This window comes from Eleutherodactylus coqui, chromosome 7 (assembly GCF_035609145.1).
Source record: "Eleutherodactylus coqui strain aEleCoq1 chromosome 7, aEleCoq1.hap1, whole genome shotgun sequence".
Lineage (NCBI taxonomy): Eukaryota > Metazoa > Chordata > Amphibia > Anura > Eleutherodactylidae > Eleutherodactylus > Eleutherodactylus coqui.
The window spans coordinates 5,358,212-5,384,102 of record NC_089843.1 but is presented as its reverse complement, the minus strand read 5'-3'; the positions used below and the strand labels follow the sequence as shown (position 1 = coordinate 5,384,102).

Here is a 25,891-nt window from a genome sequence, read left to right as displayed (position 1 = left end):
CGCTTTGACCGCGATGCCTAAGCAGTTAACTACCACGATCAACGCAAACTCTGATGGCAGCAATTACCGTTGGCGGTCAGACGAGGAGCCCGCTGCGCACACTGCAGGAGGCTTATGGCCGTTCGGTGGTCCTGAAGCGGTTAATGAAGATTTGCAGAGTTGGTTTATTTTTTCCATTTTAGATACATGTTGTGAAGGTGGCCGAGAACATGCGGCCCGGCGGGGGACTGCGGAATGGGGCGGGGGACTGCGGAATGGGGCGGGGGACTGCGGAATGGGGCGGGGGACTGCGGAATGGGGCGGGGGACTGCGGAATCGGGCGGGGGACCAGAGAGCCGCGGGGTCTTTCTTCTCTACGCCCCCTGGTTACAACGTGGAGATGCCATCCGCCCCGACTGCAAGGGTCGCCTTCTCTATAGAACTAGAGAACAAGAGCAGAAATGGCTGATAACAGGAAGAAATAGCTGTTCAGCTACATGCGGTAATAGGGGAGCCCCAGCGATGCTGCTGACACTGTGTGGTCAGCGCCGGCGTTACACATTTCCTGCACGATTACACAAAGGCGGCGGCACTCAGGAAACCCCGAGAAGTGTCGCCACCACGGGAGGAGCGCAGCAGAGTCCTCCACCGCTGGGGGTTAACAGACGGTCCCCTCCACCTCACGCCGCAGATGAAGGCACCGCTGGCAATGGCTTCTCAAGTGCAACAGATAGACCGCCATATTGTGCGCTTACGGAAATACTTGGGGCGCCTTTCTTGTCTTCTGGACGCCAAAACTTCACTGATAAATCTCCAAGGAAAACTGGTCGCACTCCAGGAGCCCCCCCGCCAGTCAGCTGACCCAGAGGGGTCACCCGGGTCACATGCCCCATAAGGGGCGCTACCTGCGCAGGATTTAGGGGTCCCCTCCTACGGAATACAAATGGCCCGTAGTAAAAGAACACCTACGAGAAATCCCCACCCAGGGGCGGAGCTACAGGGGCGGCGCACGCCCATCGGGCCAAACATCCCCGATACTCGGTTTTATCATCCCCTGTAGCTTCATAGCGTTTGTTTGTTCAGCCGCCCGCTATTCTCCCCCCCCCCCCCACGTGCTCGGAGCAGCAGAGGGGATGTATCTAGTATCCTGCAGGAACAGAGGGCCGGGCACGTAGACATCCGCCATTTGGCACCAGCTAGGCGAGGGCTCCTCACCCCCCTGTGCCAACAGCCAGGTGGTCCCTTTACAATCAGTGGATTGGCCAACTTCTAGCCATGGTATTTTGTCTTGGGGAAATCTTAGCCTTCATGTTGACCCCATTGTAGTCTTTGGGGTCCGTCCGATGCCCCCCAGGTCCAGCATATGCCCAGTTTCTGTTTGGTGCCGAGGACCCCGGTGGGACCCCGGCACAGGCTGGTTCACATCTGCCATTGTGAATCCAGCCCTGGTCTCCATGCTGCGGACGGAAGCAGTAGGGCGCCATGGAGGAGAACAGGCCGACCTCGCTGGTACCAGCTAGTCCTTTACACCGGATAGAAAGGGTCTCATCTCACAATCTCTATAGCGCCCCCGTCAGGTTGTGGCCCGTAGTGTAATGTGCGTGGGCCCCGCAGCGGCGGTCATTTTCTCCGTACGGATAAAGCATGTAACCAAATCTCTCCGAGTCGGGAACCATCCCCACATGAAGGCCGGCTCCCCCGGCTGCCTCACACGGGCGCCTCGGGCCGAATCCAAGATGGACAACTTCATAGATAAACATCAATTCACACGAGCAATTTAACGGAAAAAACATGGCGGCACGCCTGGAACTGTCAGGACTCTATCAGGAATCGCCTATTATTTTCTATCGGACCGTGAAAATAGCGCAAATGGCAATCACCTGACACGCGGTCCAACGTATCGGCAGCGCACTGCTGCGGGTCACATGGCCCTACACAATCACCTGACCCGCGGTCCAACGTATCGGCAGCGCACTGCTGCGGGTCACATGGCCCTGCACAAACACCAATCACCTGACCAGCGGTCCAACGTATCGGCAGCGCACTGCTGCGGGTCACATGGCCCTACACAAACAACAATCACCTGACCCGCGGTCCAACGTATCGGCAGCGCACTGCTGCGGGTCACATGGCCCTACACAACAATCACCTGACCCGCGGTCCAACGTATCGGCAGCGCACTGCTGCGGGTCACATGGCCCTACACAACAATCACCTGACCCGCGGTCCAACGTATCGGCAGCGCACTGCTGCGGGTCACATGGCCCTACACAAACAACAATCACCTGACCCGCGGTCCAACGTATCGGCAGCGCACTGCTGCGGGTCACATGGCCCTACACAAACAACAATCACCTGACAAGCGGTCCAACGTATCGGCAGCGCACTGCTGCGGGTCACATGACCCTACACAAACAACAATCACCTGACCCGCGGTCCAACGTATCGGCAGCGCACTGCTGCGGGTCACATGGCCCTACACAAACAATCACCTGACCCGCGGTCCAACGTATCGGCAGCGCACTGCTGCGGGTCACATGGCCCTACACAAACAACAATCACCTGACAAGCGGTCCAACGTATCGGCAGCGCACTGCTGCGGGTCACATGACCCTACACAAACAACAATCACCTGACCCGCGGTCCAACGTATCGGCAGCGCACTGCTGCGGGTCACATGGCCCTACACAAACAGTCACCTGACACGCGGTCCAACGTATCGGCAGCGCACTGCTGCGGGTCACATGGCCCTGCACAAACACCAATCACCTGACCAGCGGTCCAACGTATCGGTAGCGCACTGCTGCGGGTCACATGGCCCTACACAAACAATCACCTGACCCGCGGTCCAACGTATCGGCAGCGCACTGCTGCGGGGTCACATGACCCTACACAAACAACAATCACCTGACACGCGGTCCAATGTATCGGCAGCGCACTGCTGCGGGTCACATGGCCCTACACAAACAATCACCTGACACGCGGTCCAACGTATCGGCAGCGCACTGCTGCGGGTCACATGGCCCTACACAAACAATCATCTGACCCGCGGTCCAACGTATCGGCAGCACACTGCTGCGGGTCACATGGCCCTACACAAACAGTCACCTGACCCGCGGTCCAACGTATCAGCAGCGCACTGCTGCGGGTCACATGGCCCTACACAAACAATCACCTGACACGCGGTCCAACGTATCGGCAGTGCACTGCTGCGGGTCACATGGCCCTACACAAACAATCACCTGACCCGCGGTCCAACGTATCGGCAGCGCACTGCTGCGGGTCACATGGCCCTGCACAAACAGTCACCTGACCCGCGGTCCAACGTATCGGCAGCGCACTGCTGCGGGGTCACATGGCCCTACACAAACAGTCACCTGACCCGCGGTCCAACGTATCGGCAGCGCACTGCTGCGGGTCACATGGCCCTACACAAACAACAATCACCTGACCCGCGGTCCAACGTATCGGCAGCGCACTGCTGCGGGTCACATGGCCCTACACAAACAATCACCTGACCCGCGGTCCAACGTATCGGCAGCGCACTGCTGCGGGTCACATGGCTCTACACAAACAATCACCTGACACGCGGTCCAACGTATCGGCAGCGCACTGCTGCGGGTCACATGGCCCTACACAAACAATCACCTGACCCGCGGTCCAACGTATCGGCAGCGCACTGCTGCGGGTCACATGGCCCTACACAAACAGTCACCTGACACGCGGTCCAACGTATCGGCAGCGCACTGCTGCGGGTCACATGGCCCTACACAAACAAGAATCACCTGACACGCGGTCCAACGTATCGGCAGCGCACTGCTGCGGGTCACATGGCCCTACACAAACAACAATCACCTGACCCGCGGTCCAACGTATCGGCAGCGCACTGCTGCGGGTCACATGGGCCTACACAAACAATCACCTGACACGCGGTCCAACGTATCGGCAGCGCACTGCTGCGGGTCACATGACCCTACACAATCAATCACCTGACCCGCGGTCCAACGTATCGGCAGTGCACTGCTGCGGGTCACATGGCCCTACACAAACAATCACCTGACCCGCGGTCCAACGTATCGGCAGCGCACTGCTGCGGGTCACATGGCCCTGCACAAACAGTCACCTGACCCGCGGTCCAACGTATCGGCAGCGCACTGCTGCGGGGTCACATGGCCCTACACAAACAATCACCTGACCCGCGGTCCAACGTATCGGCAGCGCACTGCTGCGGGTCACATGGCCCTACACAAACAGTCACCTGACCCGCGGTCCAACGTATCGGCAGCGCACTGCTGCGGGTCACATGGCCCTACACAAACAGTCACCTGACCCGCGGTCCAACGTATCGGCAGCGCACTGCTGCGGGTCACATGGCCCTACACAAACAATCACCTGACCCGCGGTCCAACGTATCGGCAGCGCACTGCTGCGGGTCACATGGCCCTACACAAACAATCACCTGACCCGCGGTCCAACGTATCGGCAGCACACTGCTGCGGGTCACATGGCCCTACACAAACAACAATCACCTGACCCGCGGTCCAACGTATCGGCAGCGCACTGCTGCGGGTCACATGGCCCTACACAAACAATCACCTGACCCGCGGTCCAACGTATCGGCAGCGCACTGCTGCGGGTCACATGGCTCTACACAAACAATCACCTGACACGCGGTCCAACGTATCGGCAGCGCACTGCTGCGGGTCACATGGCCCTACACAAACAATCACCTGACCCGCGGTCCAACGTATCGGCAGCGCACTGCTGCGGGTCACATGGCCCTACACAAACAACAATCACCTGACAGGCGGTCCAACGTATCGGCAGCGCACTGCTGCGGGTCACATGGCCCTACACAAACAGTCACCTGACACGCGGTCCAACGTATCGGCAGCGCACTGCTGCGGGTCACATGGCCCTACACAAACAAGAATCACCTGACACGCGGTCCAACGTATCGGCAGCGCACTGCTGCGGGTCACATGGCCCTACACAAACAACAATCACCTGACCCGCGGTCCAACGTATCGGCAGCGCACTGCTGCGGGTCACATGGGCCTACACAAACAATCACCTGACACGCGGTCCAACGTATCGGCAGCGCACTGCTGCGGGTCACATGACCCTACACAGTCACCTGACACGCGGTCCAACGTATCGGCAGCGCACTGCTGCGGGTCACATGACCCTACACAAACAGTCACCTGACACGCGGTCCAACGTATCGGCAGCGCACTGCTGCGGGTCACATGACCCTACACAAACAGTCTTCGGGGATTAGTACCTTCACCCTCCATCAGCCACCACTTCTATCTCCCGCGGGCCGGAGGCTGCGCCCCTTGTGCCAGGAGCTGCAGCTTTTATCGGTACCGTTTTGGGGGACATACGGCTTTTTTGATCACTTTTATTACATTTTTTTAGAGGCAAAATAAATGAAAAAAGCATTTTGGACGTTTCTGTAAATCGGTGTTTGCCGCAGAGGATAAAAGCGTCTTCATTCTGCTCCACGGATGCGACAATACCAAACGCACAAGAGGAAAGTGCGCCAAACGAGGCTCTTAACCCGTTTATTTCTCCCCACTTGTGCAGTCCCTGCGGGGACTTTGATCGATGACCCTGATCGCCCCGAGGACGTCCGTACTGCAGCGATCGCGGGCCACGGCAGACACGGACGCCATTTTCTGGCAATGCATTGGCCCTTCGTGATTACATAGCGGAGGACCGATGACGTCACACAGGGAGCGCCCTCCTTCTGTGACCCCACAATCCACATCGATCGCAGCATGTAAGGGGTTAACATCGGGAGGCTTCGGAGTCTGCCCTATCCATACACTTACCTCCAGGACATAAGTTTACGTCCCGGGGCAGGAAAGGGTTAACACATACAGCAAGTGCAGAGCAGTGCAAACAGCAAACCCGCATGGCACAGAAGCTGGTCAGCCTGCAGCCCCCGCCGGCGGGACGTTAGCGACAATCCAGCGTCCGGCTGCTTCCATTTCTCTGCGGTCGCTTCCTGCGGACGCCGCCAACAGGAAGGCCAACCGTCTAAATATAAGTTCCTACAGAGCGTGGCGGTGGGGGGGCAGTGAGCAACAGCGCCCCCTCACAGTGAAGGCCAGGAGCGCGGCTGCACGCAGGGAGACGCTCAGCTCTCCAATACACTTTGCTTTACGCCGCCTCCATGTTGCGCTCCTCGCAGTCCCGGACTCCGCAGGGTTAATCCGTGGCGGCGGCACACAAGGGCGCAGCATTTTTCTTCTCAGCTTTTTCCGTGCTCCCCTTCTGCTGATGCGGCGGTGCGGGCGCTCGTGACCGCGCCGGAGGACTTGTATTTATGCCATCACTTCGGGATACATAAAACGTTCGGCGTGAGCGAGGAGCGGCGGGGGAGGGGCCATCCTATTAGGGCTGCTTAGTACAGAGGACACCATAATTCTGCAAATCGGTACAATTAACAGTAACGCCACATTTCTAGTTTTGCTACTTCTCCACAGTTAACCCTTTTCCCCCCTAATGTTACACTTCTTTAGTCCCCATCCGGTCCTGGATAATACAATAGTAATACATTATAGCGCTATCTGAAGGCCCCCAGCTGTCATGGCAACCAAACGGCACCCCGGAATCTGATCCGGGACCCCCAAACTCTGACTAGTGCATTGACAAGCTGCGGTCAGAATTACATTTAAGGGTTAACAGCCGTAATCAGCGGGACTGATGATCGCGGCTGTTTTTTTTCCTTCCCATGTTCAAAAGCCCCAACTTTATTGTTCGCTGTGGGATAGCGCAGGCTCCAGATAGCTGGCCTCCTGCACCAACAGCAGGGATTGCAGATACCAGTGATGCCCGCTGTTAACCCCCGACATGTAAAGGGTATGTATGCACCCACAGAGAACAATGGGCGCCATCTCACATATATACACGGAGAAATGGCGTTCTCTGCGCTTGCATATTACGTAACCCCAACATACTGTGATCAGAGCCGCGTACGGCAATGTAATGGATGCTGCGAGTTACCGCGGATCACACGGGCGCTCAGAGCCCGCGGAATGGTGCGAGCCCGCTAAATGTTTACATGGCAGAACCCATGCGGTTATCCTTCTGGCCCTCCAAAAAACTAAGACCACCTTCTAGCAAATATATATAGTACAGCGCAGCCCGACGGCAGCCCCCACGCTCCTCAAATTCTCTGAGTAATGACCCCCATATTGGCGCGGCGCAGCCCTCCACACCGGCGCGGCGCAGCCCGTCGGCAGGCCCCCACAACGGCGCGGCGCAGCCCGTCGGCAGGCCCCCACAACGGCGCGGCGCAGCCCGTCGGCAGGCCCCCACAACGGCGCAGCGCAGCCCGTCGGCAGCCCCCACAACGGCGCAGCGCAGCCCGTTGGCAGCCCCCACAACGGCGCAGCGCAGCCCGTCGGCAGGCCTCCACATTGGCGCGGCGCAGCCCATCCGCAGCCTCCACATTGGCGCGGCGCAGCCCATCCGCAGCCCCCACAACGGCGCGGCGCAGCCCGTCGGCAGCCCCCACACTGGCGCAGTGTAGCGCAGCCCGTCGGCAGGCCCCGCGCTCCTCACATCCTCCCTCAGTAATGACCCCCACACCGGCGTGGCGCAGCCCATCAGCAGCCCCCACATTGGCGCAGCGCAGCCCATCAGCAGCCCCCACATTGGCGCGGCGCAGCCAGTCGGCAGCCCCCACGCTCCTCACATCCTCCCTCAGTAATGACCCCCACAGCGTCCGCACAAGCAGCCGGGAAGGTTTTATGTTACGAGACGCTGGAACATTGTGTGACCTGCCGGCCGCTGCCAGGAGGGAGGTCTGAGGTCACACATTCCCCGCACCCCTAGATGTAGAGCCCTACCTACTGTGTCCCGCTCACACGGGCGGAGGCTCCTCAGGGATCGCGCAGAACTCGCCGTGCAGATTTAACCCCTTGGTGACGCGGCCTATTTTGGGCTGTTCCTCCCTTCCCAGAAGCCTCTCCGGGGGGTTGTCAGCGGCACATGTAGCGTGTTGTACTTGGGGGAACATTCCTGCCCTCCGGTTTACATTTCTTTTTTTGCAGCGCTCATCTCTCTTCTGCGGGTCGCTACGGTTACGAAAAAAAACACAATTATAGTTTCATTGGTTTGATCTCATTTTGCATCGCTGCATTCAGAGGCCCACAACTTTGTAACCCCCGAAGAATAAAGTGCGTTCAGCTCACCACGCCGGTCGTCACGGACGCGGCGATCCCAAACACGCGGTTTACAGCAGAAAGTGAGGGAAAAGCCGTTTTACCATCATGATGATAATACACTGCAGTACGTCCGCAGTACGTCCGCAGGGGCCGACGATACATAGAGCTTTGGTGTCGCCGTAACCGTACGGACTGACCGCACGAAGTAAACCCAACAGAAGCGGCGCGGCGTGCTTTTCCTGTCGCTCCCCACTAATGCTTCTAGGCTCCTCCGTAGACTAAACAATAGCGGCAGCGCCGGACGGCCGTGTCAATGGAATCATTATAAATATGATACATTTGTGACCCTGAAGGGGTTAATTAGCAGCTCAGCTCTGCTGTCTATGAGTGCGCATGCTTAGACTTGTAGTCCCCCAAGCTGACAGGCCGGTCTCCCGTGGGTTCAGCTGCCGGCCGCACTCTGTATTGGTATTTGCGCCATGTGGTCAGACCAGCTCTGTACTCTGCAGCACCGCCGTCTTAAAGGGCAACTACACACAAAACTCATCGCCCTCACAGCGGCGGCGCCCGCCCGCTCCGCGCTTCAGTCTACAGCTCCGCCTCTTTCTTTGTTCGGTTCACAAAAAAATCACCAAAGAACATTGCTTTATTTTCAGCGCCATTGTTTGGGGGGGGGGGGGGGGGGGGGTCTATAGGAGAACGCCTGAGAGCGAAGGCAAAGCAAGAAGCTCGCAAGACCCGAAGCCTGCGACAGCTTTGGAAAGGCACAATAGACCCAACAGCGCCCCAGAGCGTTTCGAGGGCGTTGGGGACATCGGGGGCGCTACAATCGCATCAGGACCTGTCTGTGGCAAACACACAAGAGAGCGCCAAACGGGAGAGATGTTTTATAGAGGATTCCCACAGGTAATTCTGCCGACGACCCCAGGATAGCTGAACCGTAGTCGGTCGGCTGGGGTACACAGGGGGCGGAGCATGAATCACAGAAATAGCTCAGCCAATCACAGGTGGTGACACCCCTTTCGCTGAGGTCACCTACTCTGTCCACGCCTGGTAAGACCGCCTACAATCATAGTTTGCTGTGTAAATAATGAGATGCCCCGCCCACCCCGCCATTTACAGCAGAGGGTGCCACAAAGTGCCAAAAAGCTGCAAATCATTGTGACCGTCTTACTGCTGAATTCTGGCCCAAACTGGTTTAAATGAAACACCAGCCTAGTAGTGGTCAGAGCTCCGCCCACCCGTGGCAGCCCCGCCCACCGCAGCCACGAAATCATGAACTAAACCTAGGAAAAGAAATATAAACTAAATTATAGACATAAAATCTAAAGCGTGAACTTCCATTAATCCGGCAGCGCCACATCGGATGCTGCGTTCATAGACTGGCGGGCGGACACACCAGCCAATCCTCCCACGGTCTGAAGACGGAAAAACCAGAAGGCAAGGAGGCCGTTCATTGGAAGTCCGAGGAGAAACGCGCCGCCCATTCTGGTCCGCATGCAAGCTACCGCCGCACAACTTGACGAGCGTCCGCGTGGACACGCGCGATACCCTCCGCCACAAGTGGGCCAACACGGATGGTAAACAAGAGATTTTGCATGCGAGTGCAAAAGAATGGCGCAGCGGTCGCGCTCCTGCGGATTGCAGGTTCCTTATAATAGAAAAAAAGATCATTTTCTTAATCAATGAAAATAGCGGTGAGATTTCTGCGGCCGCGCAGGGAAATAGCGTTACGTTCCATCTCGCAGCGGGAGAGCCCGCCCAGGGGAGTACAGCCGCTGCAAGTGGTCTCGCAACACGCAAAACGCACAATTTACTCAAAGCACCACATTGTGCCGCACGCAGATCACACGGTTCGCCAGAGGAAATAACCGGCGCTGTTGTCCAACCTGCGAGAGTACGAAGCGGACGGGTAAACGGACCCATGCAAGGGTTTTTGTGCGCCTTGGTTGGGTCTTACAACGCTCGGGGGGGGGGGGGGGGGGGAGGTAATCGCTGGTCCGTGAGGTCCGACACTCCAGAGGCCTGATAATCCGGCACACGGTTTACGTATATTACATATTTTCGCCGCCTTCTCCCTTTCGTGCTTCAAGCAGCGATGAAATGTTCCTTCTGGCTGGAAGCAGCAGGTAGCGGCCGGACGGCGGGGCTGCGAACGCGTTACGAAGCCAACAAGCGCTCAGCAGCTGGAACTTGAAAGGGAAAGCAAATAGGAAAAACCTGCGGAGACGGTAAGAGCCCCTCCCGGCCTATCAGGACCGACAGCCGCACGGAGGGGCGCGGACGACCGGAAAGGGAAGAATAATAGAGGCAGCAGCGGCGGGGGAGGGGAGTCACTGCCCGCTAGATGTAGCAGAGCCCAGAGTAACACCACAGATTGTGGGGAGATGTCCGAAGAATGACCAACTCAGCTCTGCTACACCCGCAGACATCCCACGGCCGGCGGGTGGGCAGACACACAGGGGAGAAGCGCCGCACCCCAGAAAGCCGGGAAAACACACAATTCTGACTAATATTTTCTCGGCCTTCCCGCCATTTGTGCGTTCTTTTCCCATGACAGCTAAACCCTCGCCGCACGGGCCACAGCGACAGAACGCTGAAATGGCGCAGTCACGCTGCGTGAAGCGGTTGGAATATACGGCAGGATGTCTGCTCCGGCCAGAGCTGTGCCAATGGTTGTCGACAAAGTCGCAGCGCAAACCTCGACAGGGACTGCGACTTGCCTGTGACCCGCTCCGCCAGTCAGACACAGGTACCTCGGGACAGACAGACGGATAAACGGAAGGAGGAGCAATCATATCACGCCGGCGCTGGAACCGTGTTCCATCCTAGGAGCCCCATAACTGGCGCAGGTCACATGACGTCCTGAATTATCATCACGTGTGACGCCAAACACGGAGCCTCCAGGGCCGGGGCGTCCGACTCCCTCACCGAGGGCCCCATCATTCTCGTATCCAGCTCCTTATTACATGTGTAATACGGACAGCTTATCCCCCAGTCCTGTGTTTTACGCACGCGAGGTCAATGGCACCGCGTAAATACGAATGATACAAGGAGGCCGGCGAAATCTACGCGCCCTTTTCTTTTTTGCACACATGAAAATCACAGGGAATAAACGCACAATAAAAACCCAGCAGAAACGTGGAAATACGCGGGGAATCCGCGCAGCGTCAGTCCGTGGAAACGCTGCGGAGGACGGACAGAAGCTGCATCCGCCGGTGCGAATAATCCCTAATTGTGACCGCTCCTCACACGGCGGTGGCGCTCCACGCACTATGAGGGGGCTTTCCTACCTCAGGGGTGGGGGGCAGGTAGGGCTGGGCCACCGCCTGTGAGGTGCTGAACGGAGGAGGTGCGCTGGAGCTCAGGATCAAAGATGGCAGCTGCTCCCTGTGCTGGCACCGCCCCCTCCACAAGTGCCAGCTGCGTCCTCCACAGACAGTAGAGAGACGGGCATTCCACATGCGGACCTCGTCGTGGCCATAACCATCATGGCGGTCCGGATGCAGCCTGCGGGCCTGGAGTTTGACGCGTGCTGTAAGGGGTCCGAGCCGCAGCACAACCCGCGCTCGCTCCTCGCGGACTTCCAGCAGGCGATGCTCACCGATGGCCGGTACGACAACACGTAAAAACAGCGGCTTCTTGATAATTAAAGGAAATCACCCGGCGAACGGACCGCGGCGCCAAGAATTTGGTGGACGTAGAAGTAGCTGCACGCAGTCCTTGTTGCCCGTAGCAACCAACCCGGGCCGTGCTCTCAGCTCACCGCTGCGTTTGGTTACTACGGACAACGAGGACATCTTAGCGTTACGGTTCGGATAAACCCTAAACCCAGCACACATCGATCCTCCACATACGGGCCGAGCCCCCCTGTCCAATCCCCCCGGAGGCGAAATGCTGAGGGCGACCCCTCCCCGGCCGCGTGACGACCCGTAACACGTCTCTACAGGAATGTGAGGCGGACAAGACGAGGCGAGATGTCAGCGTGTGGAATGTCTCAGGAGGACGGCGATGTAAACTGGAACATTCCAGCGCAGCCGCGGCGAATGTAGAGACGCTCGCCTCCGACCAAGGGCGAGGAATCCCGCAGCAACGCCCTACAACGTTATCCAGACACTGCCGTGCCCGCGGCGCCAAAAACCAACAGCTCTGACGGGTTCACAACGCAGCCGCGAACACAGGGACTTCACACATCATACGGGCACTTTCCATGACCATCTGATAATCCAGAAACCTCCCGATAATCCGGCACCACGGAGATCCCACCAATGCCCTGAGAGGAGTTGTAGAGCCGCGCTGCGAACAGTGGTCTCTGCTCTTCTCGTGTCTCCGCGGCTTCAGATAAGAGAAAATAAATGTGACAGCGAGAAGACGGCGAACGCTTCCAACACGCCAGATGAAAGCGTTCTACAGACACGAAGATCAAACAGCACAGCCCTCCCCCCCCCTGTACACTTCACTGCCATCACACCGTCCGACATGGAAAGTCTTCCTGACTGCCGGCACCGCTCAGACATGTCAGCGCAACTCGTGAGAAGACGCCAGAAAGTAATGTTCCCAAATGTCATTATGCCAGAACGTCACTCCCATCATACCCCAGGGTGAAGTACTTCTCTGAAGTGGGGGAGGGGCACCGACAACTACTCCGAGGACATTTGGCTGTCACTTCTGTAAACTATAAACCAATATATGAAGTGCGGAACATATACACAAACACACTAGTGCTAACTACTACAATACTGCCCCCTATGTACAAGAATATAACTACTATAATACTGCCCCCTATGTACAAGAATATAACTACTATAATACTGCCCCCTATGTACAAGAATATAACTACTATAATACTGCCCCCCTATGTGCAAGAATATAACTACTATAATACTGCCCCTATGTACAAGAATATAACTACTATAATACTGTTCCTATGTACAAGAATATAACTACTATAATACTGCCCCCTATGTACAAGAATATAAATACTATAATACTGCTCCCTATGTACAAGAATATAACTACTATAATACTGCTCCTATGTACAAGAATATAACTACTATAATACTGTTCCTATGTACAAGAATATAACTACTACAATACTGCCCCCTATGTACAAGAATATAACTACTATAATACTGCCCCCTATGTACAAGAATATAACTACTATAATACTGCCCCCTATGTACAAGAATATAACTACTATAATACTGCCCCCCTATGTGCAAGAATATAACTACTATAATACTGCCCCTATGTACAAGAATATAACTACTATAATACTGTTCCTATGTACAAGAATATAACTACTATAATACTGCCCCCTATGTACAAGAATATAAATACTATAATACTGCTCCCTATGTACAAGAATATAACTACTATAATACTGCCCCCTATGTACAAGAATATAACTACTATAATACTGCCCCCTATGTACAAGAATATAACTACTATAATACTGCCCCCTATGTACAAGAATATAACTACTATAATACTGCCCCCTATGTACAAGAATATAACTACTATAATACTGCCCCTATGTACAAGAATATAACTACTATAATACGGCCCCCTATGTACAAGAATATAACTACTATAATACTGCCCCCTATGTACAAGAATATAACTACTATAATACTGCCCCCTATGTACAAGAATATAACTACTATAATACTGCCCCCTATGTACAAGAATATAACTACTATAATACTGCTCCCTATGTACAAGAATATAACTACTATAATACTGCTCCTATGTACAAGAATATAACTACTATAATACTGCCCCCTATGTACAAGAATATAAATACTATAATACTGCCCCCTATGTACAAGAATATAACTACTATAATACTGCCTCCTATGTACAAGAATATAACTACTATAATACTGCTCCTATGTACAAGAATATAACTACTATAATACTGCCCCCTATGTACAAGAATATAAACTACTATAATACTGATCCTATGTACAAGAATATAAACTACTATAATACTGATCCTATGTACAAGAATATAACTACTATAATACTGCCCCCTATGTACAAGAATATAACTACTATAATACTGCTCCTATGTACAAGAATATAACTACTATAATACTGCCCCCTATGTACAAGAATATAACTACTATAATACTGCCCCCTATGTACAGGAATATAACTACTATAATACTGCCCCTATGTACAAGAATATAACTACTATAATACTGCCCCCTATGTACAAGAATATAACTACTATAGTACTGCCCCTATGTACAAAAATATATCTACTATAATACTGCCCCTATGTACAAGAATATAACTACTATAGTACTGCCCCTATGTACAAGAATATAACTACTATAGTACTGCCCCTATGTACAAGAATATAACTACTATAGTACTGCCCCCTATGTACAAGAATATAACTACTATAATACTGCCCCCTATGTACAAGAATATAACTACTATAATACTGCTCCCTATGTACAAGAATATAACTACTATAATACTGCCCCCTATGTACAATAATATAACTACTATAATACTGCTCCTATATACAAGAATATAACTACTATAATACTGCCCCCTATGTACAAGAATATAACTACTATAATACTGCCCTCTATGTACAAGAATATAACTACTATAATACTGCTCCCTATGTACAAGAATATAACTACTATAATACTGCTCCCTATGTACAAGAATATAACTACTATAATACTGCTCCCTATGTACAAGAATATAACTACTGTAATACTGCCCCCTATGTACAAGAATATAACTACTATAATACTGCCCCCTATGTACATGAATATAACTACTATAATACTGCCCCCTATGTACAAGAATATAACTACTATAATACTGCCTCCTATGTACAAGAATATAACTACTATAATACTGCCCCCTATGTACAAGAATATAACTACTATAATACTGCCCCCTATGTACAAGAATATAACTACTATAATACTGCCCCCTATGTACAAGGATATAACTACTATAATACTGCTCCCTATGTACTAGAATATAACTACTATAATACTGCCCCCTATGTACAAGAATATAACTACTATAATACTGCACCTATGTACAAGAATATAACTACTATAATACTGCTTCCTATGTACAAGAATATAACTACTATAATACTGCTTCCTATGTACAAGAATATAACTACTATAATACTGCCCCCTATGTACAAGAATATAACTACTATAATACTGCCCCCTATGTACAAGAATATAACTACTATAATACTGCTCCCTATGTACAAGAATATAACTACTGTAATACTGCCCCCTATGTACAAGGATATAACTACTATAATACTGCCCCCTATGTACATGAATATAACTACTATAATACTGCCCCCTATGTACAAGAATATAACTACTATAATACTGCCTCCTATGTACAAGAATATAACTACTATAATACTGCTCCCTATGTACAAGAATATAACTACTATAATACTGCCCCCTATGTACAAGAATATAACTACTATAATACTGCCCCCTATGTACAAGGATATAACTACTATAATACTGCTCCCTATGTACTAGAATATAACTACTATAATACTGCCCCCTATGTACAAGAATATAACTACTATAATACTGCACCTATGTACAAGAATATAACTACTATAATACTGCTTCCTATGTACAAGAATATAACTACTATAATACTGCCCCCTATGTACAAGAATATAACTACTATAATACTGCCCCCTATGTACAAGAATATAACTACTATAATACTGCCCCCTATGTACAAGAATATAACTACTATAATACTGCCCCCTATATACAAGAATATAACTACTATAATACTGCCCCCTATATACAAGAATATAACTACTATAATACTGCCCTCTATGTACAAGAATATAACTACTATAATACTGCCCCCTATGTACAAGAATATAACTACTATAATACTGCCCCCTATATACAAGAATATAACTACTATAATACTGCCCCCTATGTACAAGAATATAACTACTATAATACTGCCCCCTATGTACAAGAATATAACTACTATAATACTGCCCCCTATGTACAAGAATATAACTACTATAATACTGCCCCCTATGTACAAGAATATAACTACTATAATACTGCCCCCTATGTACAAGTATATAACTACTATAATACTGCCCCCTACGTACAAGAATATAACTACTATAATACTGCCCCCTATGTACAAGAATATAACTACTATAATACTGCCCCCTATGTACAAGAATATAACTACTATAATACTGCCCGCTATGTACAAGAATATAACTACTATAATACTGCCCCCTATGTACAAGAATATAACTACTATAATACTGCCCCCTATGTACAAGAATATAACTACTATAATACTGCCTCCTATGTACAAGAATATAACTACTATAATACTGCCCGCTATGTACAAGAATATAACTACTATAATACTGCCCCCTATGTACAAGAATATAACTACTATAATACTGCCCCCTATGTACAAGAATATAACTACTATAATACTGCCCCCTATATACAAGAATATAACTACTATAATACTGCTCCCTATGTACAAGAATATAACTACTATAATACTGCCCCCTATATACAAGAATATAACTACTATAATACTGCCCCCTATGTACAAGAATATAACTACTATAATACTGCCCCCTATATACAAGAATATAACTACTATAATACTGCCCCCTATGTACAAGAATATAACTACTATAATACTGCCCCCTATGTACAAGAATATAACTACTATAATACTGCCCCCTATGTACAAGAATATAACTACTATAATACAGCCCCCTATGTATAAGAATATAACTACAATAATACTGCCCCCTATGTACAAGAATATAACTACTATAATACTGCCCCCTATGTACAAGAATATAACTACTATAATACTGCCCCCTATGTACAAGAATATAACTACTATAATACTGCTCCTATGTACAAGAATATAACTACTATAATACTGCCCCCTATATACAAGAATATAACTACTATAATACTGCTCCCTATGTACAAGAATATAACTACTATAATACTGCCCCCAATGTACAAGAATATAACTACTATAATACTGCCCCCTATGTACAAGAATATAACTACTATAATACTGCCTCCTATGTACAAGAATAGAACTACTATACTACCGCCCCCTATGGTCAGTGTAATGACATACACCCGGTATGATGTATATAAGCTCTCTGGTACATGGTGTTTCTGGCTGGTAATGGGGGAGGGGTGCAGTAATAGAGGTATTACCGGCGGTCTGTGAAGTACAAGTGCCGCCCTCAGGCTGATCACATAAGTAGGTTAGTGGCGTACAGACAGGCGATTGTTCGTGCAGATTATGTCTTATGCGCGGCTGTAACGCACCTCGCTACGGGAAATCTCAGCGTGTCCCTGAGGAAAGTAGGATGAGAAGTGCCGGTCGGCGAGGGATCAGCCGCTCCCCACGAGGGATTCTGGGAAAGATGGCAGATTTTTTCCACATTTCCATACTGGAAATTCTTGCTGTGCAACTATGAGAGCGATGGCGGCAGCGCGGCCTGCGGAGCGGTGGATCACTCAGCTTTCCCAGATACAGGTGAGAAGCGGGCGAGCGGCAGCAGGAGGCAGCGGTCCTGTGAGAGCGGGAATAAATAACCCAAACCAAAACAGAGACAGCCGGCCTCCTCCCAGGGCTGCAGCGCACCGCGCACGCGCCACACAGCGGGAGGACGCCGCCATTGTCACACCCAAGCCGCCTGCTGATAACCCCTGACCGACCGGACCGACCCCGAGCAAAGCATTCTGGGACAAAACGCCCGTCCGCCCTCGCACAGACCAAGAACAAGTGGAAATAGCTCCAATGTGCGGCGCGGCGGGCGCTTGTGGCGTCGGCCGTCAGATCTCACCGCACGTTCACATGTCTACTGGACAGACGCCACAACGCAGATGTGAACACCGCCTTAGAGGGCGCGTCCACGCCGAGCGTGGCAAAACTACGCATCAAACCTGCGGCCTGTGCCAACTGACTGCTAGTCACTAGCGAATTCGCAGCCGGTTTGAGCCTGCGCCCGCCTCATACTGAGCCTGCAGTGCTGCCAGCCCTCGCCCGGGTGGCGGATGTGCGCTGCAGCGAGGGCACAGTATGGGGGCAGGTTCAAAATGGATGCAATCCGCAACCGAATACTAGTTAAGATTGGCACCGGTGATGCCGGTATGAGGAGGCCATGTGAGCGCCCCCTAAAGGGGAAGAGGGTCTGACTGCTGGGACCCCCAAGTACAGCGTGAATGGGGTGGCGGTACGTACGGGCGACGTGGGAAGATGGAGGGGTGCATCTCGCGGCGGCGATGCAGCGTCATGTGCAGCGCCGCTCCGTCCGTGTGGGGCGCACAGACCTCAGGATGGCCTCCTTTAGGGACCCCTGCAGTCTGACAGTTAGGCTGCCTCCTGTGGGGGTCTTCAGGCGTACGTTCACATAGCAGCCATGGATGTCGCGGTATTCCTGCCCCATGCGCAGGGGTCCTGAGCGGTGGACTCCAGTCTGCACCTCAATAAGGCCTATGGGCAGCCAATCACAGCACAGAAAACTGGTTGCTATGGGCAACCGGACCAATCAGGCCCACGGAGATCTGGCGGTCGCCCGACAACTACTGCGGATGGAACGCATTCAGCCCCACATGCCAGGAATGGTGTGGCTAATGAACCCCCCGGGGGGCGCAGACAAGTGGCAGCGCCACACAGCAGACCTGTGGTCACACGGGGCGGAGCGGCAGCGAAGGTTCTGTGCGTGAAGTCCAGCTGCACGATCTGCAAACATGTCGCCCCCACGCTGCGGGCGCTCCACTGCGGTCAGGCCGCGCTCAAACGGACACGCTACGCGGAATTCAAAGCCGCAGCAGGTCCATTGTATGGCTGGTTCCGCTGCAGGCTCTCTCCTCTCTATGGGGCAGAGATGGCCGCTGCGGAATAAGCAGCTTTCAAAACCTGCGCCAAGACCCACGGGGCTTCAGCTGCAGACATCTCGCCGTATTTCCGTGCGGTCGTGCTGCCGACATTCCGTGACATTTACGCCCCGTGTGACCCCAGCCTTATGAAGGCTGTCTAAGAGAAAAGCTGTCCTTGTTGCCCATAGCAACCCATCGCCCAATCACAGCGCAGCTTCCGTGTTACCTCTGCAGTTCTTGCACTTTCATTTCCTTCTGAGGTAAAATGAAAGCTGCGCTGTGATTGGGCGATTGGTTGCTATGGGCAACAAGGACAGCTTTTCGTTTAGCGGCTACTCTTCCGCGGCCCCCTGTATAAACAAAGCCCCTCTGAACGAAGAACCTAATGACGAAATTAACCCTTTAAGCCGGGGCTATATGTAGGCAGATATGGAATATTTACACCCAATGCATACATACGGCCGACATTACAGTACAGAAGCCCATACAGACCGACAGCGCCGCGGTGTACGGCGAACTCATGACATAATACCACCTGACCGGCTGTAGAACTACAAGTCCCAGCTGGAGGGTCCATATATCATCCTTCTAGGCCGCGCCCCGCCCTAGTGTAACGCTAAGCTCAGCTCTGCTACATCTGACGATGAAGTGGCCATGGCGACAATCGCACAACGCACGCCGTAGTCCTGCGTATGAAGCCCACACCTCTTATTGAAGTCGGCCTATACCGGGCAATGCAGCAGAAAGATGGCGGTGTTCTCAGACAATGCAAGCCTTCACGGCCGCCATATTGCCCAAATGGGGGTGATAAGGAAAGAAGTGGTCACTCACAGGCCTACCGGGAACCAACGTGGCACCACTTGCACGCTGCTGGCCTCTATGGGCGTCAGCGGATCCATAAACATCCCGCAGCCAACTGCAGTCGGCGGGCACGGCGCCATCTTGCATGCTTACCTCTCTTACAGACTGCAGACGGTGACGTCACTCGCGTAAGTCTCCATTCCGTTTCCGGTTGGTTGCAGGCGATGACCACAGCAGATTGAAACTGCTGCAAAGAGCAACGTGGCGCCTTCAGAAAAGCCTGCGGTGGGTTTTACCGTCACCCCCCCCCCCCCCCCCCCCCGTCATTATGGAGGAGAGCGTGACCACACATACGACCGGAGTCTGGCGCAATGTGGCAGAGGGGAGATCCTTCCTTCACACGCGGTTTGGGTGCGTTTTACTGGTAAATCCGGGTGTTTTTTTCTACAGAGAAGCCAATGTAAAAAAAAAAAAAAAAAAGCGGAAATAAAACCCGCCGCTGAAAAGAGAAAAACGCCAATAACCCACAAAATAGCATGAAAAGCTTTCACCACAGAAGAAACGGCGGTGTCGGCAGGCGACGAACGCAACTCTCTGCATCCGGCTGCGCCAATTTTTTAATCGTACAAAATTACCTAGGGGGAAAAAAAACCCCCACAAACTTTAAAACCGCGGTGCGTGAAATAACCCAGCGGGCGCCTTCACACGGCGGACGCTCCTTATTACAGGCGTAATACCGGTCTACAGATTATATTGATTTCATCGGGCTCCTTCACAGTCGCGGATTTTTCACAAGATTTTTTGTTGCATGAAAAAATACAGAGCGCGACCGGCTGCGCTGCGTTACGCCGAGAGCAGCCATGGTAGCGGGGCGGCACAAACAAGCAGCCAACACACACGACACGTGGATTGGTGCATCTAACAGCGGGTCCGGCTGCGCTGCGTTACGCGGAGAGCAGCCATGGTAGCGGGGCGGCACAAACAAGCAGCCAATACACACGACACACGCGGATTGGTGCATCTAACAGCGGGTCCGGCTGCGCTGCGTTACGCCTACTTACTGGTTCCGCTGCGAGCGGCCCTCCTGGAAGAGGTTCTGCAGCGGCACGCTGACTTGCCCCAGGAACTGGTCCAGGCCGATGAGGGCGCGATGCATGACGGTGAGCAGCAGATCGCAGTTCTCCCCTCTTTCCAGGGACCCGGGGGAAAGCTCGAAGGAACATTCCTCCTTCCACTCCGGAGACCCGGGGGTCTTCTCCACCACCGACGTGCTGTACTTCTCGCGGCCCACCTGGATCAGCGTGTAGGCGTCGCTGGTGCCATGCTTGCCCTTGGCACGCAGCCCTTTGGCTTGCAGGATGGTGACTTGGACATGGGTGGGGAGCCAGCCCAACTCGGGCTCAGGCCGGAGAAACATCTGGAGACGGTACCAGGAACCAGCCGGACCTGAAATACAAGAGGTCTGCGGTGAGAGATACGGCGGTGTGCGCAGACTTACCGGATGGCATAACGACCAGCGGTCGCCCCCCTAAGCTCTGGGACTTTCTGGGAGTTCCTCTAAGGTCTCCAGGTCACGGCCCATAACAGGTCTAGGGGGCGATACTCCCGCATGCAGGACCTGAGCAGCCCCCTCCCATGCCCAGCACTGCAGCTACCTACCTACAGCAGGGCTGGATGATGCAGCACTTAGCGCAGCGCCCTCCCCACAATGCAGGCTGCTCACCCCTCAGCTGATGCACATGGTGCTCGTCTCCTGGGGGTCCTCAGGCTGCTGCAGGGGGGGAGCAGGCGGGTCCCGGAGCTCCTGCTGCTGCTGCAAAGTAACTTTCTTGTGTGTCTGCTGCTCAGAAGAGGAGGAGAGAGAGAGGGGAGGAGATCCTGCAGCAGAGGCAGCTGACAGGGAGAACGCTCTGCAGGGCTCTGCATGCTGCTGCCAGCCGGGAGAACGCTCTGCAGGGCTCTGCATGCTGCTGCCCAACAGGGAGAAGGGAGAACGCTCTGCAGGGCTCTGCATGCTGCTGCCAGCCGGGAGAACGCTCTGCAGGGCTCTGCATGCTGCTGCCAGCCGGGAGAACGCTCTGCAGGGCTCTGCATGCTGCTGCCAGCCGGGAGAAGGGAGAGGGCTCTGCATGCTGCTGCCAGCTGGGAGAAGGGAGAACGCTCTGCAGGGCTCTGCATGCTACAAACCAACGGCTGCACTCACTACAGCTCCTCTGTGTTCAAAATGACTGCAGCTGTCTACCTGTACTCAGTCCCTGCACTCCATTCACCACCCCCTGTACTCAGTCCCGCACTCCATTCACCACCCCCTGTACTCAGTCCCTGCACTCCATTCACCACCCCCTGTACTCAGTCCCTGCACTCCGTTCGCCACCCCCTGTACTCAGTCCCCGGACTCCGTTCGCCACCCCCTGTACTCAGTCCCCGCACTCCATTCGCCACCCCCTGTACTCAGTCCCCGCACTCAGTTCACCACCCCCTGTACTCAGTCCCTGCACTCCATTCACCACCCCCTGTACTCAGTCCCTGCACTCCATTCACCACCCCCTGTACTCAGTCCCTGCACTCCATTCACCACCCCCTGTACTCAGTCCCTGCACTCCATTCACCACCCCCTGTACTCAGTCCCCGCACTCAGTTCACAACCCCCTGTACTCAGTCCCCGCACTCCATTCGCCACCCCCTGTATTCAGTCCCCGCACTCCATTCACCACCCCCTGTATTCAGTCCCCGCACTCAGTTCACCACCCCCTGTATTCAGTCCCCGCACTCAGTTCACAACCCCCTGTACTCAGTCCCTGCACTCCATTCGCCACCCCTGTACTCAGTCCCTGCACTCCATTCACCACCCCTGTACTCAGTCCCTGCACTTCATTCACCACCCCCTGTACTCAGTCCCTGCACTCCATTCACCACCCCTGTACTCAGTCCCTGCACTCCATTCACCACCCCCTGTACTCAGTCCCTGCACTCCATTCACCACCCCTGTACTCAGTCCCTGCACTCCATTCACCACCCCTGTACTCAGTCCCTGCACTCCATTCACCACCCCTGTACTCAGTCCCTGCACTCCATTCACCACCCCTGTACTCAGTCCCTGCACTCCATTCACCACCCCCTGTACTCAGTCCCTGCACTCCATTCACCACCCCCTGTACTCAGTCCCTGCACTTCATTCACCACCCCCTGTACTCAGTCCCTGCACTCCATTCACCACCCCCTGTACTCAGTCCCTGCACTCCATTCACCACCCCCTGTACTCAGTCCCTGCACTCCATTCACCACCCCCTGTACTCAGTCCCTGCACTCCATTCACCACCCCCTGTACTCAGTCCCTGCACTCCATTCACCACCCCCTGTACTCAGTCCCTGCACTCCATTCACCACCCCCTGTACTCAGTCCCTGCACTCCATTCACCACCCCTGTACTCAGTCCCTGCACTCCATTCACCACCCCCTGTACTCGGTCCCTGCACTCCATTCACCACCCCCTGTACTCGGTCCCTGCACTCCATTCACCACCCCTGTACTCAGTCCCTGCACTCCATTCACCACCTTCTGTACTCAGTCCCTGCACTCCATTCACCACCCCCTGTACTCAGTCCCTGCACTCCATTCACCACCCCTGTACTCAGTCCCTGCACTCCATTCACTACCCCCTCTACTCAGTCCCTGCACTCCATTTACCACCCCCTGTACTCAGTCCCTGCACTCCATTCACCACCCCCTGTACTCAGTCCCTGCACTCCATTCACCACCCCCTGTACTCAGTCCCTGCACTCCATTCACCACCCCTGTACTTAGTCCCTGCACTCCATTCACCACCCCCTGTACTCAGTCCCTGCACTCCATTCACCACCCCTGTACTCAGTCCTTGCACTCTATTCACCACCCCCTGTACTCAGTCCCTGCACTCCATTCACCACCCCTGTACTCAGTCCCTGCACTCCATTCACCACCCCTGTACTCAGTCCCTGCACTCCATTCACCACCCCTGTACTCAGTCCCTGCACTCCATTCACCACCCCTGTACTCAGTCCCTGCACTCCATTCACTACCCCTGTACTGAGTCCCTGCACTCCATTCACCACCCCTGTACTCAGTCCCTGCACTCCATTCACCACCCCCTGTACTCAGTCCCTGCACTCCATTCACCACCTTCTGTACTCAGTCCCTGCACTCCATTCACCACCCCCTGTACTCAGTCCCTGCACTCCATTCACCACCCCCTGTACTCAGTCCCTGCACTCCATTCACCACCCCCTGTACTCAGTCCCTGCACTCCATTCACCACCCCCTGTACTCAGTCCCTGCACTCCATTCACCACCCCCTGTACTCAGTCCCTGCACTCCATTCACCACCCCCTGTACTCAGTCCCTGCACTCCATTCACCACCCCCTGTACTCAGTCCCTGCACTCCATTCACCACCCCCTGTACTCAGTCCCTGCACTCCATTCACCACCCCCTGTACTCAGTCCCTGCACTCCATTCACCACCCCCTGTACTCAGTCCCTGCACTCCATTCACCACCCCCTGTACTCAGTCCCTGCACTCCATTCACCACCCCCTGTACTCAGTCCCTGCACTCCATTCACCACCACCTGTACTCAGTCCCTGCACTCCATTCACCACCATCTGTACTCAGTCCCTGCACTCCATTCACCACCCCCTGTACTCAGTCCCTGCACTCCATTCACCACCCCCTGTACTCAGTCCCTGCACTCCATTCACCACCCCCTGTACTCAGTCCCTGCACTCCATTCACCACCCCCTGTACTCAGTCCCTGCACTCCATTCACCACCCCCTGTACTCAGTCCCTGCACTCCATTCACCACCCCTGTACTCAGTCCCTGCACTCCATTCACCACCCCCTCTACTCAGTCCCTGCACTCCATTCACCACCCCTGTACTCAGTCCCTGCACTCCATTCACCACCCCTGTACTCAGTCCCTGCACTCCATTCACCACCCCTGTACTCAGTCCCTGCACTCCATTCACCACCCCCTGTACTCAGTCCCTGCACTCCATTCACCACCCCTTGTACTCAGTCCCTGCACTCCATTCACCACCCCCTGTACTCAGTCCCTGCACTCCATTCACCACCCCTCTACTCAGTCCCTGCACTCCATTCACCACCCCCTCTACTCAGTCCCTGCACTCCATTCACCACCCCTGTACTCAGTCCCTGCACTCCATTCACCACCCCTGTACTCAGTCCCTGCACTCCATTCACCACCCCCTGTACTCAGTCCCTGCACTCCATTCACCACCCCCTGTACTCAGTCTCTGCACTCCATTCACCACCCCTGTACTCAGTCCCTGCACTCCATTCACCACCCCTGTACTCAGTCCCTGCACTCCATTCACCACCCCTGTACTCAGTCCCTGCACTCCATTCACCACCCCCTGTACTCAGTCCCTGCACTCCATTCACCACCCCCTGTACTCAGTCCCTGCACTCCATTCACCACCCCCTGTACTCAGTTCCTGCACTCCATTCACCACCCCCTGTACTCAGTCCCTGCACTCCATTCACCACCCCTGTACTCAGTCCCTGCACTCCATTCAGCACCCCCTGTACTCAGTCCCTGCACTCCATTCACCACCCCCTGTACTCAGTCCCTGCACTCCATTCACCACCCCTGTACTCAGTCCCTGCACTCCATTCACCACCCCCTGTACTCAGTCCCTGCACTCCATTCACCACCTTCTGTACTCAGTCCCTGCACTCCATTCACCACCCCCTGTACTCAGTCCCTGCACTCCATTCACCACCCCCTGTACTCAGTCCCTGCACTCCATTCACCACCCCCTGTACTCAGTCCCTGCACTCCATTCACCACGCCCTGTACTCAGTCCCTGCACTCCATTCACCACCCCCTGTACTCAGTCCCTGCACTCCATTCACCACCCCCTGTACTCAGTCCCTGCACTCCATTCACCACCCCCTGTACTCAGTCCCTGCACTTCATTCACCACCCCCTGTACTCAGTC

The 25,891-nt window shown here is 53.6% G+C and overlaps 1 protein-coding gene across 4 annotated transcripts in view; it reads right to left on the bottom strand.

Annotated features, from left to right (window-relative positions):
- LOC136572337 (rab11 family-interacting protein 1-like) overlaps positions 1-21,778 on the bottom strand; it is a 59,260-nt gene extending 37,482 nt beyond the window's left edge. Inside the window, exons 1-2 of one of the 4 annotated variants that reach the window (XM_066572841.1) lie at positions 21,554-21,778; positions 20,956-21,340 (exon numbers count right to left, since the gene is read on the bottom strand). In XM_066572841.1, coding sequence (XP_066428938.1) covers positions 20,956-21,311 — 356 coding nt within the window. In that variant the 5' untranslated portion in view covers positions 21,312-21,340; positions 21,554-21,778. Of the gene's footprint in view, positions 1-5,816; positions 6,025-7,841; positions 7,866-20,955; positions 21,341-21,553 lie in introns of those variants that run through there. The other 3 variants (XM_066572840.1, XM_066572843.1, XM_066572842.1) reach the window with 3 other exon arrangements.
- Positions 21,779-25,891: the final 4,113 nt, after the last annotated feature.